Source organism: Lampetra planeri, chromosome 5 (genome assembly GCF_965212315.1).
Source record: "Lampetra planeri chromosome 5, kcLamPlan1.2.h2, whole genome shotgun sequence".
Classification (NCBI taxonomy): domain Eukaryota; kingdom Metazoa; phylum Chordata; class Hyperoartia; order Petromyzontiformes; family Petromyzontidae; genus Lampetra; species Lampetra planeri.
The window spans coordinates 5,015,671-5,040,523 of NC_136111.1; the positions used below are offsets into that span (position 1 = coordinate 5,015,671).

Genomic DNA, 24,853 nt, shown 5'->3' on the forward strand with positions numbered 1-24,853 from the left:
CCCACAAACCTCTGTAATAAAAATTCGGAGACGCCACTCGCTCAGCCCCACAAGATCATCACATGTAGGTGAACGTGCCGATCTTGCCGGGGCTGAGCGGGTAGCCCGTGTAGATTGCCGAGCCCTGCGATGCGCCTAGGTACGGGGCCCTCACTGGCAAAGCGGCAAAGTGCGGCGAGGGCAGAACGCGGTGACCGATGGCCACCAGGGCCCCCGGGAAACCACCGCCAGGGCCAGCGCAGCCACGACCCTGGGGGGGTGCAGCAGGGCCCCCGGCGGAAGGATGCGGGGGCCCCACCAGGTGGGCCGCGTAGGTGTAGAGGTGCGTCTGTGCGGGCGGCGGCGGGGGAGGTGCTGCCAGGTGGGTGTGCAGCGCGTGCGGGGGGCTCGCGTGCGGGAAGCAGTAGGGAGCGATGTACGCCTGCTGGCGACGGGCGCTTATGCCCGACGGGGGCTAAGAAGGAACACACACGCACATGTACGTACACAGTCAAATACACGGGGACAGAGATAAGCATTAACAACAGCAGCAGCAGCAACGAGAGCCACCATTCACAACAGCACCTTGTGCCAAGTTTGGTGTACTATGTATTTCACAATTAAAAACTAAAGCAAGGATGCAAAAAACACACACGCACGCACAGCCATGCGCAAGAACAAAGCTCATTATGCATTGGACAAGAGTCCAGGGTTCCCCGAGCCACCAGGGAACTTCTCTTTGTTACAGCTCTCACCTGGCTGAGGTTCAAGGGCTGCTGCTGGTGCTGATTGTGGCTTCCCCGGTGAGGAAGGCCATGCTGCCCAGCCCCCGGCAAACCTAACCTGACTCCCCGGCCCCCAACACCACATGCATCTGTTGGCACGCACACACACATATACAATGACACCCAATTTAGTCTTAGACTAAGGCGCTTCAAATGTATCTTTTGGCAGGCAACATAATAAAATAAGCGTGTTCTGGTGAGCCACGCGATGTCATGTCAGGTGTATAGATGTTATCACTTAACACGGCACCGTGATGTCACAACATCTGTGCATGTGACCAATCATCTGGATCGCTTATCTACAAATCACTGTTTCATCTCTGACTCTTGGTGTTATCTTTCATCTCACTCATCCTAATCTCTTTACGTGTAGGCGAGCTAAGACCGATCATAGCTCGGTGGGTCCATTCCGGGAGCTCTCACGAGCCACATCTTGGAAGCGGGTCACCACTTGAAGAAGGTTGGGGGCAAGTGCTGTTGGCAAGGAACTATTACAAATAGCCCAGTTGGATACCAAGCATGAGCCAAACGCAACATGCGTCGGCCAAGCTTGTCTCCGCGGAAGTGGTGCTGATGCACAGCACCGACTGCGCACTTTACGTAACACAGAGCTGTATAACTTATTAGCCATGCGAGAGGACATCAGGACAGTAAAACGTGTTTGTAAGGCAGACCTGGGATGCAAAGATCATACGTAACATGAATGTCAATTCAGAAAAAAAGAAAACAATCTTCCTCGGCATAGAAAACAATTTCACGATAAAACATTAACTGCTTGAAAACAATCAGTATAATACTATTGATGTATTGGAAGAGGTTTGTAATTGCATTTATAACTTGAGAACTTAGACGCCAAAAGAATGGCATACAATTACTATTTTTACACTGAGTTTGTTCTTTGAAAGGGCAAATGTAACCTCACCTGGAAAATGGGCACATTTAATATGGAGTGATGGTGGAATAACATAAACAATTCTAATCGGTCATTCCATCAATAATGTTTTGAAAAACAAACGTCTTTCATTATTTCAACAATAGAATGATGATTGTTTGTAATTAATTTCCTCGTTTAAGCTAACATAAGCAAACCAGCAATTCCATTTTATTGACGATACATTTCACATTTTAGATTTGGGCGATGATGACATCACACAAAGGCCCCCTTTACTCTTGCAAATAACGTCACAATGATCTCTTTCATCCACTTCACACCCTACGGGTGATTGTAGATATTGAACCGTTTTTTTCTTTGACAGGTAAGGCCCACTGAGATATAAATCTCTTTTTTTCGAAGCGACCTGGCGACAAATGATAGCTCAGCGAAGTGAATTATCGCGAGGAAATATATCACAGCCAAATAATCTCAACGCATTTTGATTACAAATGTGGAGGGAAAACCCGGAGGGCACGCGATCACGGGGAGAGAGAAGATGCAAAATTCCAAATATACCAGGCGAGGTAGTTAACAGCTCACCACCCTGGCGCCTGTACATGGTGCAGCACCGTACGTACCGAGAGTGATCTTGTCTGTGTGCTGGTGCTGCAGGGGCTGCACCATGGCTGAGGGGGGCGCTAGCTTCCTGTACCCCCAGTCCCCTGCGGGCGACGGACGGCCAGCGGGTGATGGGGAGCCACTCTCGGGGGAGTCGCACACCGTCACACAGCCGATAGGGGTCTGCTGGTGGCCGTTGGCTTGGCTGCAGACAGATTAAAGGGAACGAGTGCACAACACACGTGTCCACGCCATGAGTACAAGTGCATTGACAAAGATCCCCTTACAGACTGTTGGGGCAAGTGCTGTTAGCGTGCACCTATGAAGGCTGTCATGGCACACAAGGGGGTGGTGGTCTCCAGCACCAGTGACGATGTTTACACATTGTGCCAGGTACTCAATTGAGACCGAGTCGACATAGGGGAGAAGCCCAGGACCAGTTCAGGTATTCATCACTGGTGTTGGCCGTGAGCGGGAATCGAACAACTGTACGTTTAAACAACAACAGCTCAGGCGCTGGTCCGACAGCCCGCACCTGCACGTGCGCTCCTCCCTTTCCGTGTCCGTGTCGCTGCTGATGGTGATGACGCTGGTGCTGGGGCTGGGCGTGTCCGTGATGACGATGGTGTGGGCGCCCCGGTGGGCCCCGGGCGGGGCGCACCACACTGCGCCAGAGCTGCTGCCCTGGGACGGGGGGCTCCCGCGCACCACCGTGCAGTGCGGGAGGAGCGCGGTGGCAGAGGATCCCGAGGGGGCCAGAGGGGGCGTCGGCGGGGAGCAGTTCTCCTTGTTGCTTCGCTTGTGCTCCCCCCCGGTTTGGCTGCAGGCAGCACTGCGCACGCGCAGAACGCAGAGTGCAGAACGGAAGGCACGTGAACGCAGAAACGCAATACGATTTTACTTCGTGTCTCAAGAAGCAATGTTAAAGTTGCACACAGGGCTTGGGAATCTATCGGCCGTGGGCTCTATCCGATCCACAACTTCATGTCACCCAGTCTTGCCGCTACACGACACGCTAGTTTGAAACAGCCCGCAAATGGTATTTGTCTGTCAATGCATCTTAGCCGCACTAATTGGGTAACAGAGGGGAATATTTCTGACCTGACAAACTCGTGTTTGTAATTTTAGCATGCTCAGGTCACTTCCGTCACTGCCAGGGCCTTGTGTTAGTAAATGAAAGTGCGAATTAGCCACGGGAAAGAAAATGTTCCCCAGCAGCCCTGTTTATAGATAAGCAGTCAGTCATAGTCAGAGAAAACGAGGTCCTATTCTTCTCTTCCCAAACACACATGGACGTGTGTCGGTGCAGCTGAGTGCAACCTGTACGTATATTCAGTACGTTGTCCACGTGCACACACGTGTGCACGTGTAACAGTACATGTCAACTTTTCAGGGAGAGAGTTCTTGCATGCTTGCTTTTCACGCACTTGTAGACACCTGCTTGCTATTGCATGCACCTGTGTATGTGTACCTGTGCGGTTCTGCATGTGCTACCTGTAAGTAAGGTACATGTTAACGTATACAAATGCTAGTGTACTTGCATATACATATGCTGAATATCGGGCGTACAAGCTTGTGTACATTCACGTGTGTGCACTCACCGGCAAGACTTGGGCTTGTGCTTGCGTGTGCCGTGAACCAGCGATGGGGGCTGCTGGGGCTGCTGGTGCTGCTGGTGGTGGTGCTGCTGTTGGTGCCGCTGTTGCTGGTGCTGATGCTGCTGCTGTTGGTGCTGATGCTGCTGCTGCTGTTGGTGCTGATGCTGCTGCTGCTGCTGCTGGTGTTGATGCTGCTGCTGTTGCTGCTGCATCACGTGTGGCCCTGCCACGCCCCCGACCCCGACAGCCACACCGAGGGGGGGTCCTCCAGGGAGCGTGACGCGCCCTGCCAGGATCGGTGGCTGCTGCACCAGCGCCCCGTACGACGCTCGGTGCGGGTGAGGTGCCCTGTACAGAACATGCAGCAGGAGGAAGTCAAGTTGAGACTGGAAGTGTGTTTACTTGCCGAATGCAACAATATTTCTTGCCAGCCAATTTGCCTTTCATAATTTGGATGCTGTTTTTTTCCCTCCTGAGAAATCTCCTATTTGATAACCAGTCTCTCCCACTGAAAGGCAATGGGTGAATGATTGGCTAATCCTAGTCTTGTGGTCAAGCAATACGACCACAATATCTGGAAGTACATCGTTTTGAAAATATATTGTTTTTTGGTTGCTTGAAACAAAACTTTACAACATTGATACGAGTGAAAATACAGCAAGTTTGCAACCAGTAGGATCAGATTAGATTAGAACTCTAGAGATCAAGTTAGCCTCATTTGCAAGAGTGAACCGAGGTATCTGGCTGCAGCAGGAGCAAAACACAATTATCAAATAAAAGTGACCTCACATTCGTCAATAGTACTGCCTTATTAAAAGGGAAAAAGAGATCAATATTTAGTATTCTTTATACGTAATATAGTATAATATTACACGTGATGAATAACACAGACACTCAGTGATACAAGAAGCAGAAAGGATAAATATAAATTCAACGAAATAAGAAATAAAAGACAGAATTCCAAGATAGAGTTAAGAATCTAGAGACAATGACCAGTCTATTAAGTATCTACTCTACAGCTTTTTAACATGAAATTATTTTTAGATAACAGCTTCAAAAGCGGATGTAGGATAGGCTGCACTTGGGAATGTTTAAAATGAAATTTCTTTCTGCAATAAAAAATGTGCTACAAATTGAGTGTTTTACAACTTTATAGCCTATTTAGGTTTTTACACTAATCTGGAGCGTTGAACTCTTGCTGCCCAGTGATACATGTAGAGATAAATATGACGCAAGCGCCCAAGCAGCGGGCTAAGGGAATGCGATGATATGCGGCCGTTAGGGGTCACTGTTGTCTGTGTTGAAAGTTCCCTTCCGCAGGTGCAAAGAAAGAAATGCTGTGAATGATGACCGACGCATGCGCCAAAGCGACATTCAGAAAAAAAAAATGCAAACCGCTTTGTGGAAAGTGAGCAGTAATTTATATAAGGAATGGCTAACACTGTCGAAAAATGTGGATTTCCATCACTGCAGCAAGACAATTTCTCATGGAGATGAGAAGTTTCCAATGACTGCTTCTGCAAAGGGACACCAACATTCTTGAGTTTGGCACGACGTGGTAGTGCAGAGTATTGGTACAGTATGGTTTTGTGCAGTGGCAAATGATACACATGCTGTTGTAGTGTGTAGGGTTGTGTGATATGTTAATGCTATGGTATAGACGATATGAAAACCGTGATAATTGTATCGTTAGTTTTGTTAAAATACCGTCATATCGTTAAAATTCATACCAAATAGTTTTGTTAAAAATGACATCGCGGCAATACTAGGGGTGTGGCATGATGTGTGAAGTGACGTAATGAGGTGAGGTTACCTCCAGTCGGTGAGGGACTCGGCGAGAACCGGAGGAGGTGGGGGAGCGGCCAACTGCTGCCAGGTTGGCAGGAGAATCTGCTGGGCTCCGCTGGGCCATGCCTGCACAGCATCCAAATACAACACGACCACAATAACACACATCACCACAGTCAGATAGACATTCAAATTCCAATCACAATTGCACACATAGCCAGAATGACAATAACAGTCATACCTACATTCACAACTACAAAAACACAATGACAACTACACAAATGACCACCTAAAAAGATATACACAATCAACATTACACAAGTACTCGCACTTATATACATGGCCACAATTAAACACTCAATTATGAATGCACATAACCACAATACTGGTGCACAAATCGACACAAACGACAACTAAGCATAACCACACATAATATCAATCATCCACATTTAAATGCTTGACGACATAAGAGATTGATGCCGTCAAGAATGGATTGACCACATCAGAGATTGGTGCCAGAAATATGTGCACCACTTGACCATATTGGTACAAGACAGAGGAAAGTGGAAACGAAATCTACAGTGGAGACCTCTGGGCCATCTGCCCACAGACTGTGATGATGATGATGACATTCAAATGCACCATCGCAATTGCACACACCACTTCAAAAAATAATCACATGCAAGACTGTGCGAGCGTGCGTGCTGGTGTCCTCACTGTGCCAGTGTGCAGCGTGGCGCGGGGAGGCGGGTACGCAGGAAGCACCAGGGTGCCGCCGACCTGTGCCAACAGCCCTCCCTGGGCCAAGAGACCCCCTCCCTGAGGCGCCAGCGTAAGCGGCTGGGCTTGGCTCACGACCGAGAAGCCGGGCGGCTTGCTGGGGGAGGCCTGCAGGCCTGCGTGCACACACACAAAGATCCCCGTATAGCCTGAACAGACTGTTGGGGCAAGTGCTGTTAGCGAGCACCAATCAAGGCTGGCACGGCACACGAGGGGGTGGATGGCCAGCACCACGCCCGGCCGCCTTTGTCTCCCTAGTGGCGATGTTTACACACTGCACCAGGTACTAATTTTGAGGCCGAGTCGAACAAGGGGAGGCCCACGAATTGTTCTGATAATCGTCACTGGAGTTGGCCGTGAGCAAACTCGTACCACAGCGCGACAACCACTCCACCCCCAAACACACTAAATCAAAAGGCCCACATGTTCGGTAATTTTAATTTCATAGCTAAAAAGCATTATTTTATCATTTATAACAGTCATACAATATTTTTCAGCCTTACACATACACAAAAACAATACTGAAACCTACTCTTCCACTACCTGTCATCAGATCACCTATAATTTGCCTGAAGTCATCAGATCTCAGAAGCTGTATGTATGTTGGAGCGTCTTTAGCACTGTACATAGCCAACCGTGCTAATTGGAGGTGCGGGAAGCTAAGCAGGGATTTGGGCCCGGATACTGGTTGGAAGGGTGGATATACGTTGTGGGCAACAGAGGCCGGTGTAGCAAAAGCCATTATTGTACTAGACTTATTTTCCCACATCTATGCTCCCCATCTTCACCAATCCATACTGGCCAGCATGGTTAAGCCCTGTTGAATAACTCCCATGACCTGCACTGTTTGGGGGGAGGCCCCCCATAACAAAGGGCTGCTGGGAGGCCTTCATCCGGCAGCCCTTTGTCAATCTCCTGCTGGATGGGGGCCTCCTCAATGCCATGTCAGTCACGGACGTTGTTTGACCATACTGGTCCGTAGAAGTTGGTGAGAAGGCGGAGGGTACACAACCAGTTCAAGTGTAACTCACCCCTGCTGTTAGCCATGGGCAGGAATCCAACTCAGGTTAAAGGGTTAAAAGTGCAGTGCATGAACCATTGCGACACCCCTTGTTCAATTACTCCAGCATAAAAAAACAAAATAAACTACTTCGCAGTAATTTAAATAATCTTTACGGCAATAATGACGACTTGTGCCGCAAGTCAGAAAATTAGTACAGAATGACAGTGGTGGTGGCAACGCTCACCGGTGAAGGTAGGAGGCGGACACACAATGAGTGTCTGCTGGTAGGTGTCGTGGCGCGGTGGGTACTGAGGGGGGCCTGCGGGGCCCAGCGTCACACCGCCCCGCGCCACCGGCTGATAGAGGGCGGACGGGTAGCCCAGCAGGGAGCCGACCTCCGGGCTCAGCAAGGACAACGTGGCCCCACCAGCTGACTGAGGCCCGGCCGCCTACATGCAACACACGGGCGCACCATATAAAACCCGTCACAAACCACGTGTAGAAACTCGTTTAAACCACACGGCACGGCACAATTGTCAAAATGATGGCTTTAACTTGTGCATGTTCTCTAATACGTGCTCCTCTTTCTGTCTCCCCGTGTAATGCCAAGAATACATCTCTCAGTTTAACACCTAGGCTTTCGCGACCAATATTATCCGAAGAGGTTTTTGGGTTAGATCGCGTAAATATATAATGAAATTCTCCATGCTACTTTTTTTAGTTTTGAGATTTTGTTCCATTCTCTTTGTCAAGCGTCCATCTTTCTGATCCATGTGATAGCAGGTAATACACACCGACTACAAACATTCCTATTTAGACACATTGGTAGGTTCCTTTGGTTTATTATCAAGTTCGGGTTTATCAAAGCACTCAAACCTGCTCTCATCTGCTTTTGGCAAGTGTCCCGAGTTATATTAAAAAAGGCCAGTTAAGAGTTAAAAAGCATGCAGGTAAAGAAAAACATTCATAACACATATTAAGATAAACGAAAAACATGCATGAAATTAATTGAAAAATTCTTAAGAATCAAGTATAACATAAGGATAAACGTTTAAAGCAGTTGCATTTAGGAAACCTAATCATTTAGAATCAAAATTAGCTTCACCGTGAACTGCTTTTGAGACGCAATTGGAATTCAAAGTTATTCCAAAAAATGTATCAGACATGAAAATATCTATTGACCAAAACTGTTATAAACCCTTGGAACGGAACGTTGTGGAACATCTCAACGTTGCGTACATACGAGTGTAATGTGAGGATATATCCGGGTCGCTGACGGATCACAACTCGTCACGATGATTGGCTCTGCCAGTCCTGGTCCATAGCCAATGGGAGGAAGCCTAAGGGCATGGCCCTGACGTAATGGGAAGGTGACAGCTGTAAGTAGAGAATTGGTTCTGCTGGCTTTAGCCACAGCCAATGGGGAGACGAGTCAGGGGCGTGGTCCCGGGAGCCTACGATGGAGTCTGGAAGATTCCGTAGAGGCTAACCAGGATTGGTGGAAAGGTAACAACGTGACCCAGGTATTAAATAGGAGTGGAGACGAACAACACGTGGTCAGAACTGGAACGAACGGAGGAAGAGTCCACGCGAGAGCGGGGGTCCAGGCTGCCACGTGGCTGCGCGCGTCTCTCTCTCTATCCCTCTCACGCTGTCTGTCAGCAGCGTGAAGGAGTGTTGTAAAGAAAGACAACTAAAGACCGGATTCCAGAAGTCGCTTCCACGACCTTTATTACACAAGCGGGAAGGCGTGGCCAGTCGGTGCGGTCTGCAAGGTAACTTGGCGTTGACCTTGTGGCATGCGCTCACCTGTGTGTGCATGGTATTGAAGGTGACCGTGAGGTTTGTTGACGGTCCCTGTGCCACCTGCGCGAGGAATGGGGCCTTGCTGGGCCCCAGCTCGTACAGTTGCAGCCGCCGCTTACACACCTCCATGTTCTGAAAGCACGACTTGATGCTGCGCACGGGGTGAAACGGCAATAACAACAAAAACAAACACATCGTCATTTCACCCCTATGTATTTAAGTGTATTTTGATTTAAAGCTTACGTGACTGCAGGGATTCATATTCTTGGTTCTTTCGGTAAAGTCACGTAGAAGGGAAATAGTAAAATAGAAATATAAAATAATAAAAATTCTCACGACGTATCGACTGCAACACAAGCAATCATCACCTGATCATCACCTGATGATGATTGCTTGTGTTGCAGTCAAAACGTCGTGAGAATTTGTATTGTTGAATATTTTTATTATTTTATTATTTCCCTTCTACGTGACTTTACCGAAAAAACCAAGAATACATATTTAAGTGTACTTTATTGTTTAAACGTTATTTTACGTTTGTTTTCTGAAGGGTTCTCTTTAGAGTCTCCTGCAGGAAGGTACTGTCAGATTTTGTCATAAGCATATATTGCATGCGTGCATATGTCATTTCTACGTCTACAGGCAACACAAGAAAAATACTTATTGCTATAAACCTGGGATCAATATCAGCATTGGAAATACTCCTCCAACAAATGAAGTTTCACTCTGCAAACTTTAGCATTTGAAAAAACAATCGAAATGTCAAGTAATTTTTTTTTTTAAGAATTGAAAACGTGCAGACGGTTTCATACATAATGAATCAAGTCACAAATCAATTATTCATGATCGTTCACCAGCTATTCAGGTCTATGTATGCCTAAAGGGTAGTTGGGTGTGTAACAATGACAGCATTATACAAGCATTACAAAAATAGGCTCGACACAAAAAGACCGGCTGGCTTAGGCGTCCGGTGCACTGAACTGGCTTCGCCGGTCCTCAGTTCAAATTCAGGTAGCGAGTTGACCCAGTGATTAAACTGCGTTGTCATTGTGCAGTAAGTTTCCAGTTCCACCCCACTCCCCGATGACTGCATATATACATCCACTACCACACTGAAATTTGAATTTTTGCTTAATTTAGCTCGTCTAGCTCTGACAGTTACGAACATCCATTTGGCAGCAATGTGACAAACATTTAGGGTAAAAGGTAACTTGAACAGCACTCAAGAGGAGTTCTGTTATGATCTGCTTCCGTGAGCAATTTCCTAATGCATGAAGTTGCAAGGCTCTGCAAAAGTTACGAATGGATTCCACATCTCGTGCCATGACGAATATAGCAGTGAGAATACAACTGGGAAAACACAATAAACCCTTTGACAGCACCTATGTGCTCATTATGTGAGCATGGTATCGTGAATAATAAAATTATGAGTATTACTATATTTCTTTTGCCATGTTATACTGCTGTGTTATGTTAAAATTACTTCACTGTATATATGTGTAGTTCACATAATTTCATTATGCCAACACATTATATCATTACCCCTTTACGTAAATAATTATATGACACTTATTTACTCAGGAATCTTAGGTTTCAGTGGAAGCACCCGAGGCTCATTCGACCAAGTGAAAACATTCAGGATTCCTAAGGCTTTTATGAAAACGGGATCATATTTAGTCTGAATGGGATCGGATTGCATCCAAGAGTGGCAGCACCATGAATCACGGTGTCGCTATACGACTCCTCCTTTGTTACGGGTGCTGTGTAGGGAGCCGTGGGTGATGGGAGGTCGTATTGCACTGTTGTTGATAGCTTTGAGTATACCGACAGGGGAATTTGGTGGTGGTTGTCCTATTGTACGAAGGACGGCATTGCATCGTTCAAAGGACAGGTATGAAGTAGCGTCATAACGTGTATAAATTAATTAACTCCTAACACTGGATGGCAAATGGTTGGCATAAATGATTCCTAAATAAGTGGATCAAAAGTGGCACCTGCGCAACCCTGTAACCTGAAACTCTGTTACCTGGTTGTATAATCGGACCATGGAAACATTCGACGAGCACCTAAAGAGCATTTGATTAATTTCTAAAATCCCCAAAAAAACTAATCATTAAGATCACGTAGATAGGTTCCAATCTACGTGACTTCACCGAAAGACCCAAGAATACGAATTCCTGCAGTCACGAAAGCTTTAAGTAAAAAAAACTGTTAAGAAAAAACAGATGCCCCACCATCCAGGAATCTTATATTTACAGATATTAACAGAGGGCAGAGTCTTGCACATCATGCCAATGACAGCACCAAGACTGACTGATTTTAACTCGGGAAAATGTGCGACTTATATAAGAGAGTTAGACCAAAGCCAGAACCAATCCAAGTTTATTCTGTGGACAAACTCCCATATAAACTGTGTATCTGCTGTTAGCAAGCCTATTAAATGCTAGCACGGTGCATGATGGGGTCGTTGTGGCTGAGATGACAACCTTGCTACCTTTGTCTCGCCAGAGCTGATGTTTACACACCGCACTAGGTACTCATTTATGTATGTTATGCATGTTGAACTTCATTCGCACCGTACGCAGCCTAGCCAACCGTGCTAATTGGAGGTGCTGGGTAAAGGCCGAGTCGCGTCTGGGATCGCTCGCATGGTCACTGCGTACTGGTTGGTGCGGGGGAAGTCGACAAGGTGGGTCATGGTGACGAAGGGATGCGCCAGTGTCTCCAGCGGCGATATGCGCTTGTCGGCGTCCATCGTCAGCATGCGGCGCAGCAGCTCGATGAACTGACGCCGGTCGGCTTTCTCCGCCAGCACGTCGCTGCCCTCCAGGTCCGACGCTGGGTTCACCTGCAGGCACAACATCGGCCCATTCGGATGCATGAGCACAACAGCTGCCATTCACCACGAAGCGGCAGCGACGTCACCGCAGCACGTGTGCAAGGCTAGGTGCATGTTTGGACCACAAGATGTATCGAAGGGTCATTCGCAAGTTCCAGCGTTGAGACTAATGATGGTGTGGCAGCCAGAGGAGTGAACACACGAGAGAATATCCACTGCGGAGATGAAAGCATGAAATAAGCTCATGTTTTACGACAAGACCTTGAGAAGATTGTGGCAGCTTGTGGAGGCCTTCATCCAGCAGCGGATTGATCATGGCTGATAATGAAGACGAAGGACCTGCCGGCTAATGATGATGTGAAAGAATATCAGCCTATGCCTTACTTAGGCACGAATGTGAAAGCACACAGTTCCCTGTTCCACGTACCACCACACTTCCCCCAAAACCAAACACCTTTTCCACTCACCTGGCCCATGTCCTCCAGGCAGTTAAACATGTATTTCCTTGCCTCTTTAGATTTGATTCCCGTTTCTGCCTCGTGCTCCTCTGGGGACTGTACAGACAAACACCCATGCACGCCCGTCAAACAGATATTTGCATCTCCGAGTTCATTATGTGCGTGCGATCAGGGGTGAGTGAGCCAAGTGAAGCCGTGTGCGGTTGCAGTTGTAGGCATATAATTAAAAAAAGCTGATATGATGTTTCAAACTATAACAGATGTACTTGTAACTTTCAAGCCAGTCTGCCTGTGCTCAAACCTTGTTTAAGCCAGGTTGGATTGCATAAGGAGCTCACCAATGCTAGGAAAACAAACCAAAAAGTTTAACTTCTGGAAAAAACGATTCTCAAAGCTTGGCGATACCAACTACTTACTTGTCCAAAACGTTATTTTTGCCAAACAGAAAACACCATATGAAAACAGCAGTGGCATTACGCTACTTTTTTTCCATCACCATTTCATATCGGACCTGAACATTCCTGTACCGGCCCAGCAACAAATATAAACCTGCCGACACAAGCTGCCGGTTCTCCTATGCCCAAAACAAACGAAGACCCTGTGGCCTTGGCCTGCTCCAGCTCCTTCCCATCCTCCCCGTTCTAATGCCCCCCCCCACCCCACTCACTCTTTAACGCCATGGGGTCTGGTGACAGACACAGGGAGAACTGTCCCTTCAGTGGGCAGTAATCCAGGTTGTGATTGAGGGAGGGGTGGATTATACACATTGCTTTTATAAATTATTTTGTGCGACTGTATTGGCAGCGGTGCACATGCACAAATAGCCGAATACATGTCAATAACACTGCCTTAAAATAAAAATATCAAATGAAAAAGAGATATTAGGCAGCAAGTTATAATAGGCAACATTTCAGGCAATTGTCCTTCATAGCACAGGCGTGCCAAGAAGGTTAATTGCCGAAGCTTGTTATGTAGTTTGATCATGGGACCTCCCTTTCCAGTGTCAAAATAGAAGAATAGGTTTTACCCTTGCTGGCAATAAAACAGAAAGAACCAAAGAATATAAATAAAACAGGTGTTAAGATGTTAAAACACCAAACAGAAACCCCTTTGCAAGGAATCATGTCTGCATTAACCACATGTACTTGTGGTGAACATGCAAACAAAAAAACATGCTCTGGTTGTATGTGATACATTGTCTTTGAAACAGTTTGGTCCAACACTGTTTGAGACTATAATCTAAAGAAATCTGTCTAGTGTGGACCAATTACTTTCAAAGACAACGCATCATAATAATATGGTCCCAAACACAGTTGGACCCACAACCTGGATGATCTGCTCACGGATAAATGGGAATGTAACTGTATCTGTACAACTAAGTCGTTGCGCACGCACCTTGATCCTCCACAGAGGGTATCCTGCTCCCGTCTCGCGCTGGAAGAACCGCCCCGTCTTGGTGCCGGCACTGAGCAACTGCTCCGGTGGGAGGCCTTGAGTTGCAGAAATGTAGCGGATCTGTGAGGTTGCAAGCACATTACCATCAATCATCAGCAGCAGGCGTGGACCAATCCACTCATGGATGAAGGCTTTCATCCATCATCGCAATCCCTCCTGGTAGTTAGTGGTCCAGGTGGAAGTTCTGGTGATCAAGCCCCAATACCAGCCAGCAGGCATTGGCAAAAACCTCCACCGTAACATATTACATAGATATTGGCCAATGCGTTTCAATGGTGATTCTACAAGGTTGGACAGGCCCCACCTGCCCTTAATTCTGACGTGACAATGGCAACAGCATCACATCCCTCCGCTCACCCCACGATTTCACAAATCCTGAAATCCAATGAAGAACAGTATTTGATGTTAAGAATGGAATTGTGATTCCAGGCAAGGAATCGTTGCTAACCACCCAGCTATAAAAGCCCCCCCCCCCCCCAAGTGAATTATCCCAACTGACATTAAGCGATCCAAGGGTCTAGTCACTTCAGCACCCAGCCATTCACTTACCAGTCACCCATGGATCCAGTCACCCAGGTAACGGCCATCTATAGACCCAGCCATCTTTGGACATACCACCGTATAGCCAGACACCCAAGTACTCTACTGCAAGAACTCGACCACCCAAAGAGCAAGCTTTCAAGGACCCGGCCACTCAGGGACGATCTACTCAAGGTGCTCAGGAGAGGCTGACCTGGTCATACTCAGAGGCGCCAGGGTAGAGAGGCCAGCCGAGGAAAAGCTCCGCTATGACACAGCCGAGTGACCACATGTCGATGGCTTCGCAGAATGGCAGACCCAGAATGATTTCCGGAGCCCTGAGGACATATAGATGTAGTTCGCAAGAGATCACACACCTGCATATTATCCAATACTAAATATGCATCAGGAGCAGGGGCTGTCATTATGCTTTTTTCTAATCAATCGTCTAGATAGACATTTTACATTTGTAGAAATATGTAAAAAAACCACACAAAGCACTCACCACCCCTTAGCTAAAGAAACGTACACTAACTTACTAAGATTAAGACTCATGTACAAAAGGACCCTTTCTCACCTGTAGACTTCCCCAATCTCTCCTAAGCCTAACCCCCACCTCGCCCCGTTCCCTCCTTTCCCCACCTGTAGTAACGAGACTGCAGGTAGGTGGAACACACGGCCTTGGAGACGTGGCTGGCCGAGCCGAAGTCAATGACCTTGACGCGGTAGGGCTGACGCACGGGGTCCACCAGCATGATGTTCTCCGGCTTCAGGTCAGCGTGAATGAGACCCAGGCTCTTGAGCTTCATGAGTGCGCTGGCCACCTGCTGCAGCACGGGTCGGATGTACTTGAGGGGCAGCGGGCTGAAGTTGTTCTGCTTCAGGAAGTCGTAGAGGTTCTGCTCCAGCATCTCGAAGACGAGGCACGTGTGGCTCTTATGCTGGAAACACTCGTGCGCGCGCACAAAGTTGTAGTCATCGGCGCTTTCCGAGCTCAGGCGCGCGAGGATGCCCACCTCCACCTGGGCACGGGGAGCACATTGGGAACATAGAGGGAGGCAGTTATATAGTCTCTGTGAAAGACAAACTTACATCTGAAGTCAAATACCCCCCTCTGCAGTAACCAGGATTCTTCAACTGTATTTTTCAGTTGACCACATAATACATTTAGTGTGCGTTGGTGGGTCACCTGACATATCATTCACACAATGACATTGTGATGCCATACATCATCATGACATCACAACATCTGTACCTTTGTCTTAAAAGTCTGTTATTGTTCGCATTTTTTCTTGCTTTTATCCAAATCTCTTGTCTACAACTCTCTCATCTCTATTTCCTGCTTATTGCTCTTTCATCTCTCTGTATCTTTGTAATCACTTAACGTTGGACACGGTGGAAGCAAAAGCCGATATGAGGGGAAAAGAGGGCAGCCAGGCTCACCTGGCCCTGTCGAGCGTAAGACGGGTGGTTCTTCAGGATCTTGATGGCCACGATCTCGCTGGTGCCGCGCTTCCAGCATTTCACCACCTGGCCGAACGTACCGCGCCCCAGAAACTCCAGCACCTGCACGGGGAGGGGTGGGAACACGTCACGTGAATGGTCCTCATTACCATAAGCATTACACGCCAGTCGACATGCCCCCCATCTCAAATAAGCACGACACGGTTCCCATCTCTGTGAGCGGTCGAGGCAGTGGTAGAACCGACACGTTTGCATGGTGGAAACAATTCCTTACTTTTGGCAACCCAATGTCTATCAAGTCAGCAATGTCATCATGAGCCAGGATCAATCCACTGCTGGATGAAGGCCTCCTCAAGCCTTTGCCATCTCTCATATTGTACCAACGAACATATTTATCTTTACTCTTGCACACCGACCACGTTCCCTTCCTGTGACATGATATGCGCAATCTAATTTATGTAAATACTCAGTTTATAACCCAAGGAGTTATAATGATGCATCTGGGATGGCCCTGGATGAGATTTAAACTCACATGCTACATTTCCACCAGTGGTAACCAGCTTCACAACCGAGATGCAGCCAAAGGAAATTACTTCACACCAAAAATATATATCGTGCACGTTCACTTCTAACTGAAATGTTACGCGGTCTAACCACGTCTCAACCAGGGCCCTTATTTTTACATTAGAGCGATGATGACCTAAGGAAGTCTTCTCTATTGGGCAATCATTGAATATTACGCAAACAGTGGTCCAACACTTGTTCTCAGACCACTGAGCCATACCTCATAGCTGTTGGTCATGGAGCGCAGGACCTCGTGCTGCACCAGTGTGTAGTCCCCATCCGCGGCTGGCCCCCCGGCCTTCCCTCCGCCACCCCCGGGCACCGTTCCACCTCCACCTGCATTGCTCTGCAGCAGCGGTGGCGCTGCATGCAGGGGTGGCTCCTCGCCGACCATCAGCACGCTGCTGCCACCTCCTCTCCCGCCACCTGTGCAACCACTGCCGCCCCCCATTGCGCCACCACCACCACCGCCGGCGGTGGTGGCAGCAGCAGCAGCAGCGGCGGCAGCGGCACAAGCGTCCAGCTCCTCGCTCTTACGCTTGAGCCCGCAGCGCGTGTAGGTGTCCAGCAGGCTGACTGTGCTGCGCCGCATCAGGCTGTGTGTGGGGCCCCCACCCGCAGCTCCCGGCACAGCTGCCCCACCTGGTAAGGCCCCTGCCCCTCCGACTGGTGGGCCTGGTCCACCGATGCCGCCCGCGAGTGGCCCCGAGCCTCCGCCGTCGTGTGGAAGGAGCGACGAGCCGGGGTTGCTGGCAGTGGCGGCAGCAGCAGCAGCAGCACCAACGGGCCGGAAGGCCGGGTGTCCGTGGTGCTGGTGCTGGTACTTACGGCGGTACGCGGCGGCGCCGTCATGGCAGCCGTAACCGCTGGACTCCACCTTGAGCTTCTTGGCGCTGAAGAAGGCTCCCAAGTGTGGGGAGAACACCTGCACCTGGGAAGCCATGCCTTGGGAGTGGGGATCCACAGTGTAGAGGCAAATATCAGTCACATGGCACTACGATTGTGAAGCATCAGAAATAACAAACATGCTTTCAACAATAACTCTCTTCTGATATGAAAGATTCCCAGATAAACCACATTCTCATTCAGCCACATGCCCGATGGGCTGCACGCATGCAGAATTTATTTTTTTGGGGTGAGGCTTGCGGCAAACATGCCATGCCTCCAACAATGTGCAACGCTTGCTCCAGTGCAATTACCCCTCTTGGCCCATTCTTCTCCATGCACTCTCCCACTCTACTCCTACGTTCCCCTTTTCCACAATTGATTTGTTTGTTCGCGTTGGTCCATTTATATAGCATGAACTGTTTATTCCCAGATTGGTCCAACCCACCCAGTTAGTGTAGATTCAAGTCTGGTATATAATCCAATGGTGAAATATGAGTGCATATATACAGCATAACACTTCGAATTTCATAATGCTCTTTGAGTAAGCGGATAAGAAATTATAATTGTTTATCAGCAGCCTAAGGTTTTGAAAATGAAATTGACAGTATAAAATAAAGTACATTTTGATAATGATGTTGTTGCTGCAGCTAAGTTCCCAAGTTTCTGAGCGTAACGTCCACTCCATGCGATACGCTATGAGGTACAGGGCTTCCATACTTGAAGCTTAAGGAACCCAAGTGACTTTGGCCAAATATAGGCTTGACAGATAACTCTTCTATTATGGCACTTTGTTCATCCACAACAACGGTGAATAATTATATGGCGCATGTTTCACGATGCTGTACGATAAATAAATGGTGTTATGGCCTCTGCAAAAGAGGGCAGTCGGGAAAAAACATTTTCTGGACCGTACCACACTCCAATGTCTATGCTCCCTCCTCAATCAACCTCCAAAAAACTCAAAAAGAAGTAGTAATCATGCCCCACATAAAATACCACAAACAGCTGAGATGATTGCGATATAATTCACCGTTTAAACCGTCCATCAGTGGACAACTAATAACAGGTTTCCAACCAAAAAATATAGTAATTACATCTTTGGAAAATTATTTAATTACCTACACGTGTCATGACCAGTTGTTTATAATCTGTTTATTGGTTTATTTTAACAACACGCAAAGATGTGCATTGCATGCACAAAAGCTCCCACCATGTGTTTATCAGCAATTTAATGTAAATATCGTATTATCAATCCAGCATTCCAACATCAAACCCTACCGTTTAGCCCCTGAAACTCACCCTCTATCAATAATCAACTGTGCTTTCATCAGCGATAGTCATTGCTAGCTTATGAGCCAAGAATGTGCAGGGAGAGATGTTGTGTGGTGGCGTCTCTGGCGGGGTTATTCCTGTCTTGGAACAGAAGCTGCCCCCCTCAGAGATGCCGCATTTAAGCCTTGGGGATAAATCTCTCTCTCTCTCAAGGGACTCGGCGCTGCTGTTGGGGGCAGTTATCCAAAACCTGTGATTATACAGACTTCAAAGGCAGTAGAGCTAAGTGATTTCCAGTCCGATAATATTCCTCCAACACCGTTGGCTGCAACCCATATTTTGGGCATTTCTCAACTGTTGTCAAATGTTGATACCCACATGAAAATGTTTAACCAGGTAACCTTTGGCAAATGCCGAGTTAAAGAGAGTAGACTGGCAATGCTAGCTAATTCTACAGAACTCAAAAACGCGAGGCTCGCTACGTTATGTATAAAGCAAAGATATTATGGTCGGTGCTGCTGCCATGAAGCACTGACACCAAGGCACACACTAACACTATGGTTTTACATACATGTTAGTTTAAAATTTGTACGTGACAAACAATAGAACCCAAGGTGACATTTTCTAACGTTGTGCAGCATTATGCGATTTTACCGACAATACCTTGCATGTGTGCAGGACAGCCTAATATTATTGTGCAAATTATTACAAAAAAATATTCTTTCAAAATCATGTTGTAATTGTTTATTGGACTATTTATCCTTAACATAAGCAATGTTAAGAGTAAATAGTCCTGTGGATGCCAGCAACGACTACCAAACATGTTTTTTTTTATCAAGGTACAAACCGTTATTTTCAAATTGAATGGCATAAAAGCGTATTTAAAATATCTAACATTCATAATGGAGACATGATGTTCAGACAGAATGTCAACTCGTTAAAAAAATTCCATTTCTAATAAGAATGAATACTTATACCGTTACCTTCATGTTTAAACGTACTATATAACCACACACGCACACATACACACACGTATAGATCCCAAAGCCACTGACATCGACACATACATATACAAGATGAAGATCATCTGATACAGGGAAGTGCAATTAGTGTGTAGCTGTTGAGACTGACAGAGCACTTAAGGCATTGGCATAATGAGCACCACTCTCCGATGTCTTTGTGTGCCCCACCTGCACCAATATTTACATACCAGAGCATGTACTCAATTTGGCAAAACAAACAAGAGATAGACCAGATGCGGAGTGGTGGCAGAGTAATTAGTACACTGCGCTAATAACCCGTAGCCGAGCTGAGTGTTGACACCCAGCCACGGCTAACATCAGTGAGGAGTGATATCTGAAATGGAATTGGGTTCTTCCCTTCACAACACTGCAACAATGACCAGCGAGGTGAAGTATGGCCAAACAACCACCATCACTGACCAAGCATTGTGAGGCCTTCATCCAGCAGAGATTCGACAAAGAGTTGTAAATTATTATTTAAATATAAAAGGGAAATTTGTGAATCTGTGTGTCTGTTCAAAATGTTTTGCATACTTCCCGACATGCAAACTTGAAATTTGCCATGCGAGTACTTTCCAGACTGTACACCATGCAAAAATTATAAAAATAGACTTTTGTATTTTTGGAGGGGGGGGGGATGACCATGATGTGTGTGGCGACAATCGATATCTGGTGAGCGTTTGTGGCATCGATTAAACGGGAATAGGTCGATTCTAAAGAAATCTACAACCTTCGATTCCTTTGCGCGATCTAAAGAATCGAATCTTGGCGCGCGAGAATAAGTTTTTATTTCCACCGCGCGTGGTTTTTATTTTAATTTTTATTAATGCGGTAATGATCAAAGTTTTTTTTTCATTTGTGTCTGTTATGTTTTTAAGTTTTGAGAAGTTTTTCAATATTTTTTTCCCCCGGGCAACGCCAGGTGCTTCCCGCTAGTTATTTATAAACCAAGTTCAGATCACTGCCACTGCCAATGTGCATGGTGTGAAAGCAAACCCTGGTCGTTAGGGATCCCAGCACAATGCAAAAACCACCATGTATACCCGAGGAGGGAGCCATCGCCCTTACATCACACGTACATGCATTATAAAGATATCCATTATAGCCTTAACAAACTTTTTGGGGCAAGTGATGAAAGCGAGCATCTATGAAGGCCGGCACGGCACATGAGGGGGTGGTGAGTGCCCAGCACCATGCCCGACCGCCTTTGCCTCCCTAGTAGGCGATGTTGACACACCACACCAGGAACTAATTTGAGCAGACGTAGGGAAGGCCCAGGACCAGTTCAAATAAGTTGGCCATAAGCACAAATCGAACTCTGGTCACCGGGTATGTAGCGCAGCGTGCTAACCGCTACACTACCACTGTCCAAACCCACACACACATTATGCAACCTTGTGATATTCCATGCCAGGACTTAACCATCACATGGCAGGGTTGTCAATTTCAAGGACAGTACCATTCATTATTTTGGGATTATTCGGACGGGACAGGCTACTGAATTCCCACGAGACAGCTGCTGTTACATTCGACCAAATTACTGATTTTACACTAAAGAACACCATTGCAAGCTGGTACCCTATAAACACTCAGAGCTCCTGCTATTATATTATAGCAGATGCAACTACACTAGAGATTATCTTAAGGTCACAACTAAAGCAGGTTAAGTTACATTTTATTTTACACTTGTTGGTACCACTGGAGGTGGAAAACCTTAACTGTTTTTGGAAAATCCCTATAATAGACAATCCTCTTCTTTCCTATAGCAGGGTGTTATGTGCAATGCTGATATGTTCATGTCAAGGTTGGTGAGACAGAAGACAGCTTCAAGAGTAGCCTGCTGCATATCTAAAATGCTGCCAGTAAATAAAACAAGTGGGCAGTGGTTGAAAAAAACTTAGCATTCAACTATCACACGTTTCAAAACTCTTGCTTTTCCATCCTGTCATATGAAAAAAGAACAATTGCGCTATTATGCTCGAAACAGGCTACTGATATTATACTTGAGATAGCCATAATAAGCTTAACAGTTATTGCCCAACTGCTAAATAATTGAGAGGATCACAACCACATACGCGACACAAAAATAACACAAATAATTTATTACGTAAGATTAGAATCAAATGCATTCATTTAGCTAAACTCCAGCACTGAGAATAAAACATTGACTTGACTTTCATGACAAACATTGCTATCTGTGGCAGGGTGGGTAGAAAGGTGCTGCTCCCTACTGTGTGGAACAGAGGTCATTTGAAGGAATTTCATAGTGAGCTCTGTGATATCCACTTCCGTCCCATCATTCTCTAACATTTAGGGTTACAATGCTCTGTGAGAGGTCTGAATGGATGCTTCATCTCGTGGCAGGTTGCCGACAGCGCAATCAGAATACCATTTGGGGATAAGATAAAAAGAAAATTATATGAAAATAAAACGCACAATAAAGAAGCATTCAGTGGAGAAAAAGTAAACAAATGTGTAGGCCATGCAATCAGATGCAATAAAAACCAATGGCATTTAGTAAAACCCTAAAATGTGATGTAGATTTGGAAGTAGATGCCTAGTAGAAGATTATTATAGACAATAGGTGGAGTAGACGGGAAGGAGCTCAACAATGGTTGAGATGTAGTTTTCAGAAATGTGGGACATGAGATCTACAAGATTAAATGGAGTGAGAATATGCATCGAAGACAATGAGACACTGCTGAATTGAATGCACTAGTGAATGGTTAGTCCGTGCGTAGCCTTGGGGACAGTTGTATTGTGGACACTTTTACAAGCATTACAAAGGAGTCTGCAAGCAGCTTTCCGAATTATGTGTACAACCATCTAAGCCCTGGGACAGCTGGACAGCCTTGTCGTTAGCAAGTGCTGCCTCAAAGCCAGTTTTGAAACATTTCCAGCACTGCTGAATACAAAATACAGAAGCAGATTTCATTAGAACAATGTTCAGGCCACTCAAAGGGAGACAATTCCACAGTGGTGAGATGTTCACTACCTCGCCTGTTATACAGGAGGTTGTGAGTTTAATCCCGACCCTCACGCCTGCATATTTGGAGTTTGCGTGTTCTCCCCGTGGTTGTGTAGATTTTTCTCCAGAGCCCCCAGCTGTTCGCTTGAAATTTAGAAACACTTCGCCGAGCTATAATTTGTGGCCAGGTCGCTTCTGAAGACGAGCAATATAGCTCAGTGGGCCTTACCTGGTAAAATATAAAAGTGTCGATTAAAGTTGTTTAGTTTGAATTCTAAATTCCCATTGCATGAGCTATTTTCTCAATATTAAGATCACTTTGAATTCCCACACAGTGGTACTCAATTTATGACCCAGTAGTTATGATTGAATGTAAGATGACAATGCCCAAGTCAAACTAGTTTTGAGTCATTAAAGTGATGTAAACCCCAATTTCCTGCGTTCAGAATGCACTTAAAATGAATTGTGCTGTCCCTGTGCGCATAGAAATAAACTCTTTTCCCTGTCACCTGTCAAAACATTTAGCCCTAAATATAATATGCTGGACTATATATCAGATACACATGGGTTATGTAACCATCTGCTACCACCGGATTGTAACTTTCATGGTCTAAGAAAACTAAAAGTTGGCCAAATTTCAAACGACTTCGTAGAAAGCTTTCAAGGCTTTGAAAACAAATTTGAACGTGTTTAACCCTCTGCCAATGCCACTGCTGGATGAGCACCTCCCCACGCCACGTCGTTCATGGGGATTATAGACGTACACGTTGTTCATGAGGATTATAGGCATACAAAATGCCCAATTTTGCCACACTTCCAGCTGCTGCCCGCCACATGACTCATTATTGATTTATCGCACATAATTGCATCTCCAGAATGCACAGTCAGCTACTAAGCTGGTACTAAAGATGCGATATTATTTGTAAGCGCAGGTTAATATATAATAGAGTTTGAATAAAATTATTAATAAACCACAACCACTATTTTGTCTCATGAACCATAATGACTTTGTAGGATAGGGTTTGGATGGGCCAGCCACCATTTATGACATCAATGCACCTCCTTACTAAGTTATGGAAACAAATGGCTACAGCAATGACCTGGCTCACATAAACTGGGAATCTAAATTATAAACGTGTCCTGGTATTCTTGTAGCTTAACACTGCTACAGGTCACCCTGCATTGTATGCCAAGTTAGCCACACAAAGTAACAAACTCTTGACACTTTACCTCAGTACTTTTAACATTTTATTGTAGTGACGTTCACTCAAGCATAAATTGTCCTAGCTTTAAATGACAACACATCTTTGTATTAATGTAGATTTTAGCTTATTTATGAGTAATAAAGGGTGAAGAGTTCACGAAACCGTTTAAGGTATCATGGCAATATGAAACCAAGTTCACTTTCATAACAATCTCCAGTTCAAGAAACGTCCTGTTTACTTCCACAAAAATAACTGTGTAAAGCGACCTCCAAAGTACCATATTGTAATTGTTTTCATATTTTAAACCTTGCGGTTAGTGGTAATACTGCTGTCGTGTTTCTATGTGAAAATGACTTTTTATTGAAAAGTGAACGGAAATAACAGAAACAGCCCTGGGGAAAGTGTAGAGGTTGACATCACTACACATTCACAATAACCTCTTCATCAGTTCAAAACAAATTTGCCCATCATTTTATGAGTATCTGTCATTTTCAAGGAATAGCAGAGAAGCCCGTTTTGTTTGTGTGTACTGTATATATAGTCATCTCAATCAGTCAACCCACGGCACCTGGGTCTGTCTCGTGACCTCCTGGTCGACACTTCATGTGGCCTCAAGGTGCACATGGCCTGGCACAGGTGCCATGGTGATGTCACCGCCACTTAGTTGTGAATGGCGGTTGTTGTTATACATTTTTAATGTTGTAAATTTTAAATTAAAGCTTCGTGCCCTCCTTGATAAATAGGGTAATCCAATGTAACATTAATATACAGACATATCAGTTACTTAGCAGTACACATCTTTGTTGTAGCATTGTAAACACTGAAATATATAAGATGGCCTTTCAAGTAAATCTGCCCAACACAAACTTGCAAACGATTAAGCCAAAAAGGTTTTGATAGAAAAACCCAAGTGTCTAAGAATAGCAACGTCTCCCCTTATTTCAATTGTATTTACTCACCTCCGTTTTGGA

General features: G+C 45.9%; 1 protein-coding gene across 2 annotated transcripts in view; it reads right to left on the bottom strand.

Annotated features, from left to right (window-relative positions):
* Positions 1 to 24,853, bottom strand: part of LOC144718717 (homeodomain-interacting protein kinase 2-like) — a 29,801-nt gene continuing 4,948 nt past the window's right edge. Inside the window, exons 2-17 of one of the 2 annotated variants that reach the window (XM_078594193.1) lie at positions 16,748 to 17,472; positions 15,943 to 16,065; positions 15,142 to 15,521; positions 14,714 to 14,837; positions 13,921 to 14,040; positions 12,535 to 12,621; positions 11,892 to 12,076; positions 9,235 to 9,382; positions 7,670 to 7,874; positions 6,360 to 6,538; positions 5,668 to 5,768; positions 3,858 to 4,202; positions 2,792 to 3,088; positions 2,277 to 2,461; positions 735 to 853; positions 1 to 454 (exon numbers count right to left, since the gene is read on the bottom strand). In XM_078594193.1, the coding sequence (XP_078450319.1) occupies positions 59 to 454; positions 735 to 853; positions 2,277 to 2,461; positions 2,792 to 3,088; positions 3,858 to 4,202; positions 5,668 to 5,768; positions 6,360 to 6,538; positions 7,670 to 7,874; positions 9,235 to 9,382; positions 11,892 to 12,076; positions 12,535 to 12,621; positions 13,921 to 14,040; positions 14,714 to 14,837; positions 15,142 to 15,521; positions 15,943 to 16,065; positions 16,748 to 17,472 (3,719 nt within the window). In that variant the 3' untranslated portion in view covers positions 1 to 58. Of the gene's footprint in view, positions 455 to 734; positions 854 to 2,276; positions 2,462 to 2,791; positions 3,089 to 3,857; positions 4,203 to 5,667; positions 5,769 to 6,359; positions 6,581 to 7,669; positions 7,875 to 9,234; positions 9,383 to 11,891; positions 12,077 to 12,534; positions 12,622 to 13,920; positions 14,041 to 14,713; positions 14,838 to 15,141; positions 15,522 to 15,942; positions 16,066 to 16,747; positions 17,473 to 24,853 lie in introns of both variants that reach the window. The other variant, XM_078594192.1, reaches the window with a different exon arrangement.